Raw genomic sequence first — 14,005 nt, 5'->3', positions numbered from 1 at the left:
ACTTGTAGCTTTATGTTTGTAGTGTATCACGGGAAGTGTAGTATTTTGTTTCTTTCTACACTTGTTTTCAATTCACGGGTGTACCCACTTTGTACTTGTTTGGTTGCTCATGTGTTTCACGGGTAGCAACCAACTTTCTACTACTTGTATCGGCCATGTACACTCTGTTCTCTATATATAAAGCAGGTCTTTGTTCCTTTCAATTGTCGATCGCCTGAGTAATGAAGTTCCATACTTTCGTCAAAGACCAAATGCTCATGGGAGATACGGCTTATCTGCACTTCAAAAGTGTACTGCGGCTATACGTATGCTAGCATATGGTCAATCGGGAGATACGTATGACGAATATCTCCGCCTTGGTGAGAGTACCGCACTTTTATGTTTGGAAAAGTTCAACGAAGCGATAATACAATTGTTTGGTGATGAGTATCTACGAAAACCTACACCAGCTGATCTTCAACGATTACTCGATATTGGAGAGGTACGCGGATTTCCAGGAATGATAGGCAGCATCGACTGTATGCATTGGGAGTGGAAAAACTGCCAAAGGTCTTGGAGAGGGCAGTACACACGAGGTCATGGAAAGCCGACCATTGTCTTAGAGGCTGTGGCATCACATGATCTTTGGATATGGCACGCATTTTTCGGTTTACCAGGTACCCTCAATGATATTAATGTTCTCGATCGGTCACAAGTTTTTTCTGACATTATACAAGGTCGAGCTCCTAAAGTTAATTTCACGGTCAACGGCCACAATTATCGTATGGCGTACTACCTTACAGACGGAATCTATCCGAAATGGTCAACATTTATCCAATCCATCCCACTACCTCAAGGTCTTAAAGCTGAGCTTTTTGCTGAAAAACAAGAATCCGCCAGGAAAGATGTCGAACGTGCTTTCGGAGTTTTGCAATCAAGGTTTGCAATAGTAAAAAATCCTGCTCTACTATGGGACAAGGAAAAGATTGGAAAGATTATGAGAACTTGTGTCATACTACACAATATGATAGTGGAGAACGAACGAAACACATATACTATGTCCGATACATCTGAGTTTGAGTTGGGAGAGTCAAACAGGAGTTCACAGGTGGATATCTCGCAACCTACGGACTCCCCTTCCAACTTCGTTAATAGGTATGGCATTCAAGCTCAAATTCGGGATCAACAGAAACATAATCGTTTGAAAGCCGATTTAGTTGAAAATATATGGCAAAAATTTGGTAATCTAGATGAATAATCTTTGTATGTTATTGAATTTTCATTGTATTAAATAAAAACTTTTTTTAAATTTTTTTTAAAAAAATATATATTATTTTATTCTTATGAACCCCATATTCGGGTTCACTAATGGAAGAGCAAAATAAATACAGGTTCATCACTATTCATGGGCCAACCAAAAAACTATTAAAAAATGCCTATGAACCCCCCCCCCCCCCCCCCCCCCAAGGGGTTCACTAATGGACATGCTCTAAGAAGATTTTTAGAACTCTCATATTATACAAACCATATTATCTGAAAATACAGGTTTGGTTCGGATCCGGTTGCAGGGTAAAATACCTACTGATTATTTTTTTGGACCCACGGATCTTAGTTCGAGTCTGGGTCGGATCTTGGTTCGAGTCTGGGTCCTGCTCGAGACCCGACTGGGTACCTAAAATACGTAAAATACTTTGTGTATAATAGGTATTGTGTATTTCAAATATTTTTTCTGCATTACAAATACTTTTAATAGTTTCGGGTTGGTTTTAGGTATAGTTTTGGATTTTGGATAAATTTTAAATTTTATAGATTTTTTGGTATTTGGGTTTTGAGTGTGTTTTTTTTGTCCTCCGTCAGATTTTGGGTAAATTTGTTTTTGTGGGGGGGGGGGGGTGGGAAGGGGTGGGAGTTTTTTCTTATTTGAATATGTTTGGATTTTGTTTGGGTTTAAATGTCTAGGACCTAAAATATCTGGAACCGAAAGGAATCAACCCGTACTCGACCCTAAGACATGAATGGGCATGTCTACTCTCTCATTATATTTTGTTTGCATTTTGTTGAGTTGGTGAGACTTAAGATCTAACCGATTTTTGGCTGATTTAATAGTTGTTTTTACATTTTTAAAAAATATCAATTTTTATTATAAATACTTTATAAAAATATATTTAAAATATTTAGATATGAAATATATCACATGAAATGAGGACTAATATAATTCAATTAAAAATACAATATTATATCATTAAATTAATTAATGATATGACCAAAAAATAATTATGCATGTATCGAACAATATATATGTGATATGGCCTCGAAGTCTATATGTATAATGATATATATTGATCTGAATGATATATGTAATCAGTTTCTTTTTCGTATTAGTGAATGTTTCATATAAGGTAATAATGATATAATTAATTTGAAATGAATACAAAAGTTTGTTAGATACCTAAATTGTAGGATTAAATATTAGGAAAGATTTTGTTTTATTAATATTAATATATTTTAATGGTTAAGGTAAATATTAAGTTTTAGTGAAAGGGTCCAACAACCTTTCATAGGTAGATTTTTTAAAACTTCTTCTCTTTAGTAGTATAGATCCAGCTGCATTTGATGTAACAATGGTTTTTGATGAATATAATTTAACTTTCATTAAAAAAAACTCTTTTATTAAAACAGAAAATTAACATTAAAAACAAAAATAAAAATAAAAATTTAGGACCTAAATTCTACAAAAAGAAAGTCTTGGTTTATTCATTAATAAACACTAAGTAGTAATCTAATTCTTGCGCGGAATGAGATTATTAATTTTTTTATTTTTAAGATAAAATGACATAGGTCTGCTTAATTCGGATACAGTTTGGTTTTAGGTTGGGTTTTCGGATTTAATATCCTGTTATATGACTATCATTCTAAATCCATATTTAGTTTTTTTTATTCGGTTAAAATGCTTGAGGGTTTTGTTTTTCTTTTTTGATGATAAGCCAAATACTATTGTTATTTGTTTGGTCTTCATGTTATAAAATTTTAGACAATCTTTATGTCAACCAACCATTTCATAATATTTTCCAAACACATATAAATTAAATCAAATCTAGATAATATTTGAAGACAAAAAAAATTATAAAGGTAAATCATTTCATTAAAATTGGTCAATGGTAAAAGGAAACATTAAAAAAATATATTCTAACTCTCTATAGAATTAGAATCTTCACTCGCGGTGAAGATATATAAAGGTAGCTGATAAATATATAAAATAAAATATATAACAGGAGATTAAATCCGAAATTGGTGCAGCCCTGGAATGGCTGTCTCTCCCTGGATCTCTTGTAGGTGGGTTAATGCTTTGATAATCCTTGCAAACAGAGAATCAAAGACTCAATCTGCTTCAAGGCTTGTGGATAGGTGATAGATGATGATGATGAACTTTGCTAAGAGCTATGGATTGCTCAGAAGCTGTTTTGCTACTCAAATACACAGAATCACCCTGTATTGTCTAAGATGGATTCACAAGGAATTCCTTCTTTTAAGTGAGGTCAATGTTCTTAAGCTGAACAGAGAAAGCTAAAGACTTTGAAACAACTTGTATGAAAAGGTTTTAGATTAAAAGTTGAATGAGTTTCAAAGCAAGCTGCTTAGAACTCTTAAACAATGTCGACAGAAATCAAAAGAAAACCTAGGCTTAAACCAGATGGTTTAATCCTAATCCTAATACTAATAAGCCACGAAATTGGTTTGATTTAAAGTCCTAATCTACCCAAAATCTGGTTTAATTGTTTCTGGTTTAAATTAAATAAAAGCCCAATAACCAGAAACATTACAATTTAATTAAATTGAACCAACAGGCTGGTTTGTCTTGGTTATCTCCCTTGGAACTCTCAGCCACGTTTTTGACTAAGTGTAAGAGCCTCCTCTCTTGTGCTTTCAGCCTTGATCTAGTCACTGGTCCAATCCACACACTTGCTGGCTCTCCTGGTGTCTCTCTCTGGTTCTGGTTCTGGTCTTGGTTCTCCTCATCAGTAGCCTCCTCATCAGTGTCACTCAGCTTCTCCTCAAGGTCTCTGGTCATGGCTACACCATCCCCTCCTCCTTTAAAAGGATTTGACCTCAAATCCAAGCTCTGTATGATGATAGAACCCTGATCACTCAACACCAGAGTGCATGATATGGCCTTGAGAGATATCCTCACTTCTCTAATCTTTCCAGGGTCAAATACAAAGCTCTGCAATCCTTTCTCATGTCTCAATAACATCTTGGAACTCTTCTCAAGGTAGGTACCTTCAAAGGCAGATGATTCCTCCTCTTTGTTGAGTTTGAAGCTGACTGCTCCTCTCCAGGATGATCCTACACACGTCCTAGTCATGATCATAAGACCATATACTCTCAGTTTAATCTCCCTCTGGTCAGGAGGTCGTGTGGTTTGGTCCCCATACTCATCCTCCTGTTCTGGCTCCCCTTTAACCACCACCAGTTCCTGTTTATCTCTTCTCAGCTTGTTCTGATCAGTTATGAAGCTGATAAAGGATGTGTTGCCTCCTGTTCTTCCTCTATGTTTACTGCAGCTAGTTAGGATCACTCCATCCTCTCTCCCTTCAAAAAGATTTGACCTCAAATCTTGTTCTTTAGGAGTGAATGAACCCTGCAAATTAAGCTTGTATGAAACTGTTTTCTGACCAAGAAAATTGTTACTTCTTCTACCAACACTCAAGCTTCCTCCTGGTTCAAAAACGACTTGTTGCAGTCCCTTGACAACTCTCAGATGCTCTACTAAGCTGAACTGAAAACATACCATAGGTCTGATCAGTAAATCACAAGAAAACAATCTAATGAATCCACCTTGTTCAATCAAAGTCTCAAGTGGCTCTTTATGAACTACAAGTGCCTCATCAGGTTCTCCTTCTTCTTTAGCCTTGTTTTGATCATGATTAAGACCACACAAAGCTCCTGGTACGTGCTCCTCTTGCTGTAGTTGAATCTCTGATATCTTCACAGCCGGTTTTGTTGCAATCTTTTCCTTATGCTCTGCTGGTTCCTTCTTGTAACAACTTAGCTCATCATCTCTTGATGCTGGACGTGGGACTGGCCCCTGATGTGGGATTTTGATCACAGCAGTGAGTGATTGATCTATCATGTTCCTGAGGTCTTGCTTGAACTGTGTGCTTTCCAATTCCTCAAAATATGCTTGATGTAGCTGCAACTTTCTTTGTGTCTCACCACCATAGTATGTCTTTGGCTGATCTTTTGGTGTTCTAGCACGTCCTGTAGCTGCCCCAGATTGACAGTGTATCCTTTTCAAATCAGTTTGACCATACCTCTTGGCTACAAACCTTTTCTTCATGACAGCCTTCATCTCATACCAAGAAGAAATCTGTAACTCTCCACACTGTTTTCTTTTGTTAGCAAGTTGATACCACCATTCAAGTGCATACCCATAAAAACCAGTAGTTGCTATATGAACCTGCTTCTCTGCTGTGTATCTATGGCAGTGAAAAACGAAATCCACATCCTTTTCCCATTCTAGATATGTATTTGGATCAAACTCTCCATAGAAGGGTGGAATCTGGATAACTTTTTCTCCTCTTTGCAACAGCTCCCTTGTTGCTGGTTGTTTAGCCTTCTCTTCCTGTTTTCTAAGAGAAAACATTGTAGATTGCTGGATAGTAGATGGAAGTCGTGACCTAGGTTAAGAAAATCAAACCCTAAACCTTCAAGAGGCTCTGATACCACTTGGTGCAGCCCTGGAATGGCTGTCTCTCCCTGGATCTCTTGTAGGTGGGTTAATGCTTTGATAATCCTTGCAAACAGAGAATCAAAGACTCAATCTGCTTCAAGGCTTGTGGATAGATGATAGATGTTGATGATGAACTTTGCTAAAGAGCTATGGATTGCTCAGAAGCTGTTTTGCTACTCAAAGACACAGAATCACCCTGTATTGTCTAAGATGGATTCACAAGGAATTCCTTCCTTTAAGTGAGGTCAATGTTCTTAAGCTGAACAGAGAAAGCTAAAGACTTTGAAACAACTTGTATGAAAGTTTTTAGATTAAAAGTTGAATGAGTTTCAAAGCAAGCTGCTTAGAACTCTTAAACAATGTCGACAGAAATCAAAAGAAAACCCTAGGCTTAAACCAGATGGTTTAATCCTAATCCTAATACTAATAAGCCACGAAATTGGTTTGATTTAAAGTCCTAATCTACCCAAAACCTGGTTTAATTGTTTCTGGTTTAAATTAAATAAAAGCCCAATAACCAGAAACATTACAATTTAATTAAATTGAACCAACAGGCTGGTTTGTCTTGGTTATCTCCCTTGGAACTCTCAGCCACGTTTTTGACTAAGTGTAAGAGCCTCCTCTCTTGTGCTTTCAGCCTTGATCTAGTCACTGGTCCAATCCACACACTTGCTGGCTCTCCTGGTGTCTCTCTCTGGTTCTGGTTCTGGTCTTGGTTCTCCTCATCAGTAGCCTCCTCATCAGTGTCACTCAGCTTCTCCTCAAGGTCTCTGGTCATGGCTACACCAGAAATGAAAGTTAAAACCGTATATGTATGTAAAAAATATATAAAGTTGGCTGATAAATATATAAAAATATCGTTAATTAATATTAAAAGACATTTTTATTCATTAATATATAAGGTGGTTGTACAACTTATGGGACATGGAAACTATAGATGGCATGAATCAGCTTTGCACTTAAAGGTGGAAGCACTATGCTTGGCATTGTAAAGCATGCCAAAACATTTGATATGTCAGAGCTTTGTGACGGACTGCGAGAATTTGATAGTTATGATTAAGGAGCTTCATGCTTGACCAAGCTTTGCAACAGAATTAGAGAAGTTAAAGACTCTGCGGATATGCTTCTCAGACTTAAAGATCACCCATATCCCACATATACATAATGGAATCTCAAACTTTTAGCTAAGACTGGAAGATCATTGTTTCGAGAACTTATCTTTGTTGGTTGTTTTATTCTTGTCTTGTTACCTAGAACACCTCAAGTTGAGTAACAGAATGGACGATGATGAAAAAGACATTTTTGTGCAATACAATAGAACACCTAGTCATTACTGAATTTTCTATTTATCATATAAGAAAATCAAATTGTATACACAAGAATAAAAATTAATAGATATATAAATTTAAACGATTATGTAATCCGAACCAAACCCACAAAGATCCAAACCGAATCGAAACTAAGATTTATAATTATCCGAATGGAGCTGATTTTTTTAACCTGAAAACCTGAAACCCACTACACATTAGATCAAACCTGAATGGATAGCCGAACACCCACCCCTAATTCTATTTTTTTCTTACTTGTTTCGAATAGTAAATGCGAAGAATATTTGGTAGAATAGCAAAAAGTTTTAGTTTAGTTAATGTATATATAATCTTAAGATTTCTCAGGAAAACATAGTCAAATAAAAAAGAGATCAAAATTGAATTTAAATGAAAGTTAAAATTTCAAATCTAATTGAAATTAAAAATTACATCTTATGACTAAAAGACACATAAACCCACATGATTGATATTCTTGAAATTACTTAACATTTTTGAAAGTTAAAAAACTTACTTTGAAGTTACTTAACAAGGTTGATCAAAAAAAAGAAATTACTTAACACTCTTGAAAATCTAACATAAAAGACATCTCGAGAAGTCTTCTCTTAGAATATTCTTAAAAAGTCTTTTCGTAAGTTTAGAAACATTAGTAAACATCAGTATTGAGATCTTATACTTATCACCAAATAAGTTATGAATCTAATCCAAGAACTCCAATATTGATATGCATGAATTAACAAGAAAATATTAAAATTCATTTTTCAGATTGGAGAAACTTAAAGTTTAATAAACATTGACGTAGAGATTTTCTAAAGGTCTTTCGAGAAACTTAGAAGTCTTCTATATAGCCATATAGGTCACTTTTGCAATTGCAAATTCACGAAGAAAGACTTCTAAGAAGTCTACTATACAAAAGATATATTGAGAAGTCTTCCTTTGTAAATATTAGCTTACTTTTAAATTGGAAAATTCTCGAAAAATGCCAGAGAAGACTTCTCGAGAAGTCTTTTCGAATAAAAGGGTTAGTTTTGCAATGGACCAAAATTTGGACATAAATTTGACTTTTTATAGAAGAGTCTTCTCGGAAAGTTTTCCCAAAGTCTTTTTAATGTCCCAGAAAACACTTGAGATACTTTTGCAATTGACTATTTTTGACTTTTCGAAAGTTTTCCCGAAGTCCTCTCACTGCACAAGAAGTCTATATAAGTCTTCCGGAGAAGTTTTCTATAAAAAGTCAAATTTCTGAGAAACTTCAGTCAAATGTAAAGCTAACATGTCTATCCGAGAAGACTTCTCGGGAAGACTCTCGAGAAGTCTTTGGTGGGATTTTTTTGGGTTTTTCCTTAACAAAGGAAAGTTAGAGTACATTTAAGAAAGTCCTCTTGATGGAGAACACATCTAGGAAAGTCTTCCCAAATTCTTCGCGAACATATCTGAAAAAATGATTTCATACCTGAATCTGTGAAATGACTTGCTTAGCTTCTCCAAGCACTTAAAACTTCACTACAAAAGCTACCAAGTCGCTAATGACAAAGAATAATGAGCTTCAATGTCTCTATAAAACCTTGCAAGGTGGAATCAAAATCTTGGGGTTTTGGATGAATTAAAAAGAAAATGAAAGAGATGTGATTTATGTGCATAAGTAATGAGATATGAAGAGTAAAAATTTAAACTTTGGTGCATTAAAAGCTTTAATTGGTTGTTCATGGTGGTTAGTGTATTGATGGAAATTGCAATATTGTTGATATATTATGAATTTGATCCGATTTTAGTCATGGTATATAAGAGTTTTAGGATAGATTTAATGCATTTTGGAGTCTAGATAGCATATTACAGGTTCGGGAGCAATTGGAGGAAAGATGGTGATTTTGGAGCATTTGGAGTACTAGAGATTTCACCCGAGATGACCATATCGACCACTTGAAGTCGACACGGAGAGAGACATATCGATCAATACACCCTCAATGATATTGATCGATAGTAAACACGCAGAAGCCCAGTTTCGTTACAACCGACTTGAAGCCCAAGATTCCATCTAATTATCAAGATGCCCCTGACGAGTTTTAACCTAATATTTTACTATTATACATTGATTAAGTATTTGAAGCAAGATAGCCGTTTTTGTGAGTTGAGAGAGTTTTACAAAGTTGTGAGAGAGAGAGAGAGTTACTATTGAGAGATTTCTTAAACACCATTAAATTCTATTCTTCTATCTATTCTATGCAGTTTTATTTAATGTTATGATGTCTTGCTTAGTTATGTCTGAGTAAACACCTTGTTAGATTTAGGATTCAAATAAGTTTCGAGGGATTAGCCCCAACTTGAGTACTTGAGTTGTGATATTCATCTTAGAAGATTGTTCTTAATGCTTGTGTAGGAGTAGCTAACCTATACATGATAATAGTGGAGTTATCCTTCGATCTTTCTTATCTAAGCTAGGGTTTGCTAGGCGCAAGCGACATCATGGTCTAGCATACTCCTAGTTAACTGTTATCAAACCGCGCTTAAAGCTTACTAGAGGTGCATCGATCGATACTACTATAGAGATATCGATCGATTGACGCAAGGCTATGTAGATCGATACATTCGACAGAACATCGATCGATGCCTCCTGATTATGACATGTGCGTGTAGTGAATCATTGATCTAGTAATAGATAACCAAAAAACGATAGTGGTACGATTATTGTTACCGTTGGGTTCTTTAATATCATGAAAGCATCTCACATAAGCATTCATATCATATAATCCTCATAACCTGAATAGAAATCCTAAGTCTAACGCCTTCATCATATCTGTTAAACCCCTAATCAATCAATTAAAGCAATTGTCTTGTTCACATTTTTAAGTTTAAATTGCTATTTACTACTTTGATATCTTCAACCTAGCTTAGTTACAATAAGATCTAGTATGTGCTCCAGCTCCTTGTGGATTCGATCCCTAAGTACTTACAACTTTACCTTTTTTTTTGAATGAAAACAACTTTACCTCTTTGATGAGAGTAAAGTTGCTCTAGTAATTTGAGCACGTATCAAATTTGGCGCCGTTGCGGGGGAGCTTTGATTGCCATTAGATTTTGTTTAAGTCTAGGTTTTATTTTTTACTACTACTATAAACTGATAAAAAAAATTATTTTCTTGACTTTTCAGGTGCATGTCCAGCATAACCAGAAGCAACAAGAATAATTTTTTTTCTTTTTGATTCAGCTGCTTTAAAACGATCAATCCGCAAACAGATTTGTTCCAAATCGATCGATACACCCGCTTGTGAGTCGACCGATTTTTATCAACAACCGTCTACCGAGTCTCAGATACTGTCGACCGATACTAGCTCACTAACATCGACCGATCTCATACATCTAACATCGACCGATACCCTTCTATCTACATCAACCGGTACTTTTCAGTATCCGACGACCAACATCACTCATCCGACATCGACCGATATCACATACCGCACATCGATCGATACTGAGCCACATAACATGGTCGCAACTTTGATACTCATGCGAGACGACAATGGTAAACTGCGTGACCAAGAAGGTCACCTGCGTAATGCAGCATGTTAGAGAATAAATGATCAGGGGGCTGCAATCCCTGATCCAGAAGCTAAGGCTGCTGCAGCCGCTGAGGCTACTGCAGTCGCTGCTCAAGCTGCATAAGAAGCCATCCGAAACAGATCATTGGCTGACTACAACCGTCCAGATCAATACTACGCCAAGAGATCTGCCATCCGTCCTCCAGACATATAGAGGGCTGATTTCGAGGTGAAGCCTCAGTACTACACACTTGTGGGACAGACATCCTACAGTGGGGCATCCCATGAGCATCCTATGGACCATCTAGAGAGGTACGAGGATCTCATATCTGCTATCAAAGCCAATGGAGTTTCCAGCTGACTACCTACTTTGCAAGCTCTTCAAGTACTCTCTTGCTGGAGAAGCTTTGCAATGGCTTAAGCAAATACCACCAGGATCTCTTACATCTTGGGATGACATCAAGAACGCATTCTTGATTAATTTCTTAGATGAGGCGCGTGCAGAGGATTTGAGGAGCAAAATTGATGCATTCAAATAGAAGCCTACAAAGACTTTCAGACATTGTTGGGTTCGTTTCAAGTCTTATCAGAGAGATTTTCCACACCACGGATTCAGCGAAGTGCAGCTGCTTAGCACTTTCTTTAGAGGTTTAGGTCTGACCTATCAGACAGCTCTAGACACTGCTAGTGAAGGAAAACTTCAACACAAGGAATCCAGAAGAGGCTGTGAGACTTATAGAGAACTTGGCAACTAGCAACAGCACCAAGAGCACTGATTATGAAAGGAAGAATATCGGCCAATGCCCTTAGAAATGAGCAGATGGACGATGTGAGAGCCAAACTGGACAGTGTTAACAAGCTTCTTAGGAAGCAAGTTAGCTTTTCAGAAGATGTAAAAGCTATAGAGACTGATGAGGAGAGATATGAAGAGGAAAAAGTGAATTACATAGGAGGATTTCAGAGGTCTAGAAACCAAAGTGGAAACATAAACTTCTATGGCAACAATCAGAGAAGCAAAATACAATCAGAATTCACAATATCAGAAACCCTCAACAACAACAACTACAACACCAACAAGAACTCAACAATTCTTTCTACTAGAATCCACCACCATCTATACAGAGAAAGCAAAATTGAAGCAATGCTTGAGTCAGTCCTAGAAGGTCAACAGAGGCTTACTGTGGATTTCAATGGAAAGATAGATTCTGCTACAACAGCCTAAATGCAAAGTTTGACACCATGAGCACTCATGTGAAGAAGTTGGAGACACATGTGATTCAAACAAGAGAGTCTATTATGAGGCAAGAAGCTTTAGACAAAGGGAGATATGAAGAGATTATGAGACACCACGTGAATGCCATCACAATAGATGATTTCTGGCAAGTGGTTAAGCATGAGAAACTTCAAGAGAGAGATTTTGAAGTAGAGAGCTCCATGAGTATCGGCAGTTTTCACTGGTGTTGTCCGACACCAGACGATAGTCATCGATCGACATGGAAAGATAACTATCGATCGATGTTCAAACCTCCACATCGATCGACAGAGTCCACTAGGTCTACTGCTACGAGCAAACCAGTCCGGATTATGACACACGTAGAGTTTGCAGTTAGACTGAAAATAGTCGTTTTCCTTGCCTTTGATGGTAAATGTCAAAGGTGATATGATAAGTAAGTGAACTGATCAGAGCCCTTAATTTCGGCTTCTTTCATTTCTTCCCCTAAACTGAACTTCACAAGCGGAGTAAACGAAGACGACGACAAGCTTTTACTGACTTGCAAACTTTTCATTCGTCTCCGATCTCGAGACAATTGGGAATTGCGATTCTCTATTCACCGTTTTGTCCGCTCTCTCTCTCTCTCTCTCTCTCTCTCTCTCTCTCTCTCCTCTCTCTGAACTTCAGAGTCTGAAACCCTAGATTTCCTCTGGAGCTAAGATTGAGAAACTCAAAGCTTGTTTGTTTCTTATGAGTGATTCAACGATGATCATAGACGAGACGAATCGAAAGAATCCATCTTCCTCATCTTACAGTTCCTTCACGAAGAGGGCTATTTGAAAAGCTTACACTTGTACGGTCTCCCTCTGATTTTGGGCGTTTCTCACTTACGGTTACAGTTTGATTTATGTTCTGTTTGTTTCTGTTATAGACTGGAGCAGGATTCGGGGGTTTTCTTTGATTATAGCTACTTTTCTTGTTTTTTATCACCAATGGTAACTGGAGAGACGCAGAGGACTACCTTTCAGCATTCACTAGTCCAGATGCTAATACTTTCTCAAGGAAGATGTTCGCTTGACTTGTACAAGTGGAAGTTTTCTGAAGCAGCTCATAGGCAAAGCTTAATCCCTACTCTTTTTTTTGCCAGTTCTGTTGATAAAATGCTCTCTGGTAGAAGGAATTTATAAAAGAAAGATTTTTTTTTTCTAATTCATACCTTTAGTAGATTTTCTTGTGAGGGCACAGAAATAAAAAACATGTTTCTTTGTCATGTTTTTGTATCTCAGAAAGCTAAACACTTTTTGTCTATATAACCTAAGAAAAAACATGTTTGTTTTCTTATTCAGTGGTGGCTCTGAATCTGTGAACACTTTCTCCAAGGATTTGAGACGGATTCCTGTTTTCAAGATGATGGTTTTGAGGATTTGGTTAACGTGATTGCTGTTGAAGATATAGGCAAGGATTATACAATATTAAGTAGCCTTGTAACAATTTTCCTTAATGCAACAGATCTGTCATTGAGTTTTTTCTTTTGGTGGTTGAATTGTTTATAGAATTCCTGAGAAAACTGGGAGCGTGGATAAAAGCATTGGTTAGAGCTAGTTTGTGTGTTGAACTCCGCAAGCTAGCAGAAAGAAACCCTTCTTTATGTGGCAAACTTGTTTTTCCGAATTTGAATAAAATCCGCACTGCTGTCCCTTATCTCCCTCATTTGTCCAAATTCTAGTGGGAGAATGGGAGGTTCCAAGGTGAAATATTTGTAAATTGTTTTCCTATCAGCTTATTTGAAAATGCAATTTATATTTTGCATTCATTAGTCTTTTTTTTTTGTTTCTGATCAGTGCGTTTCTTGTAGGAAGATCTCATTATCTTAATCCTTCAATTTCTCCATGAAGCAAAGTACAAGAACACTTTGCATAGGTAAAACCTCTGGAAAGATAGTGATTCTGGATTTTATTTATCTTTTCTTATTAATGTTGACAAGGTTTCTTTCGAAGATTAGAGCAGGAAAGCGAAGTCTTCTTCAACATAAATTATTTGGCTGAAGTGATGAAGCTCGGTGAAATGGGAAAGGCTGAAGAGTACCTGGCAGCTTTTACAGACAAACACGCTAATAAATACTCAAGGCCATGTTTCTTGACTTCAGAAACTGTCCACAATCATGGTTCGTTTAGATTTTTTTTATTTCTTGTAAAAAAGATGCTTGAGCAATCCTAGACTT

The 14,005-nt window shown here is 36.7% G+C and overlaps 1 protein-coding gene and 1 long non-coding RNA gene across 2 annotated transcripts; both read left to right on the top strand.

Moving 5' to 3' along the window:
• Positions 1-307: 307 nt before the first annotated feature.
• LOC108858350 (uncharacterized) lies at positions 308-1,237 on the top strand. The gene has a single exon (XM_018632295.2). The coding sequence runs from the start codon at positions 308-310 to the stop codon at positions 1,235-1,237; it is 930 nt and encodes a 309-aa protein (XP_018487797.2).
• A 12,166-nt stretch (positions 1,238-13,403) lies between these two features.
• Positions 13,404-13,903, top strand: LOC130509575 (uncharacterized). Its single transcript, XR_008943598.1, has 3 exons — positions 13,404-13,532; positions 13,640-13,704; positions 13,782-13,903. It is a non-coding gene; the product is annotated as an uncharacterized LOC130509575 (long non-coding RNA).
• The last annotated feature ends 102 nt before the right edge of the window (positions 13,904-14,005 follow it).

Source organism: Raphanus sativus, chromosome 3 (assembly GCF_000801105.2).
Source record: "Raphanus sativus cultivar WK10039 chromosome 3, ASM80110v3, whole genome shotgun sequence".
NCBI classification, from domain to species: Eukaryota; Viridiplantae; Streptophyta; class Magnoliopsida; order Brassicales; family Brassicaceae; genus Raphanus; species Raphanus sativus.
Note: the sequence above shows the minus strand (reverse complement) of the source record. Positions and strands in the feature narration are given on the sequence as shown.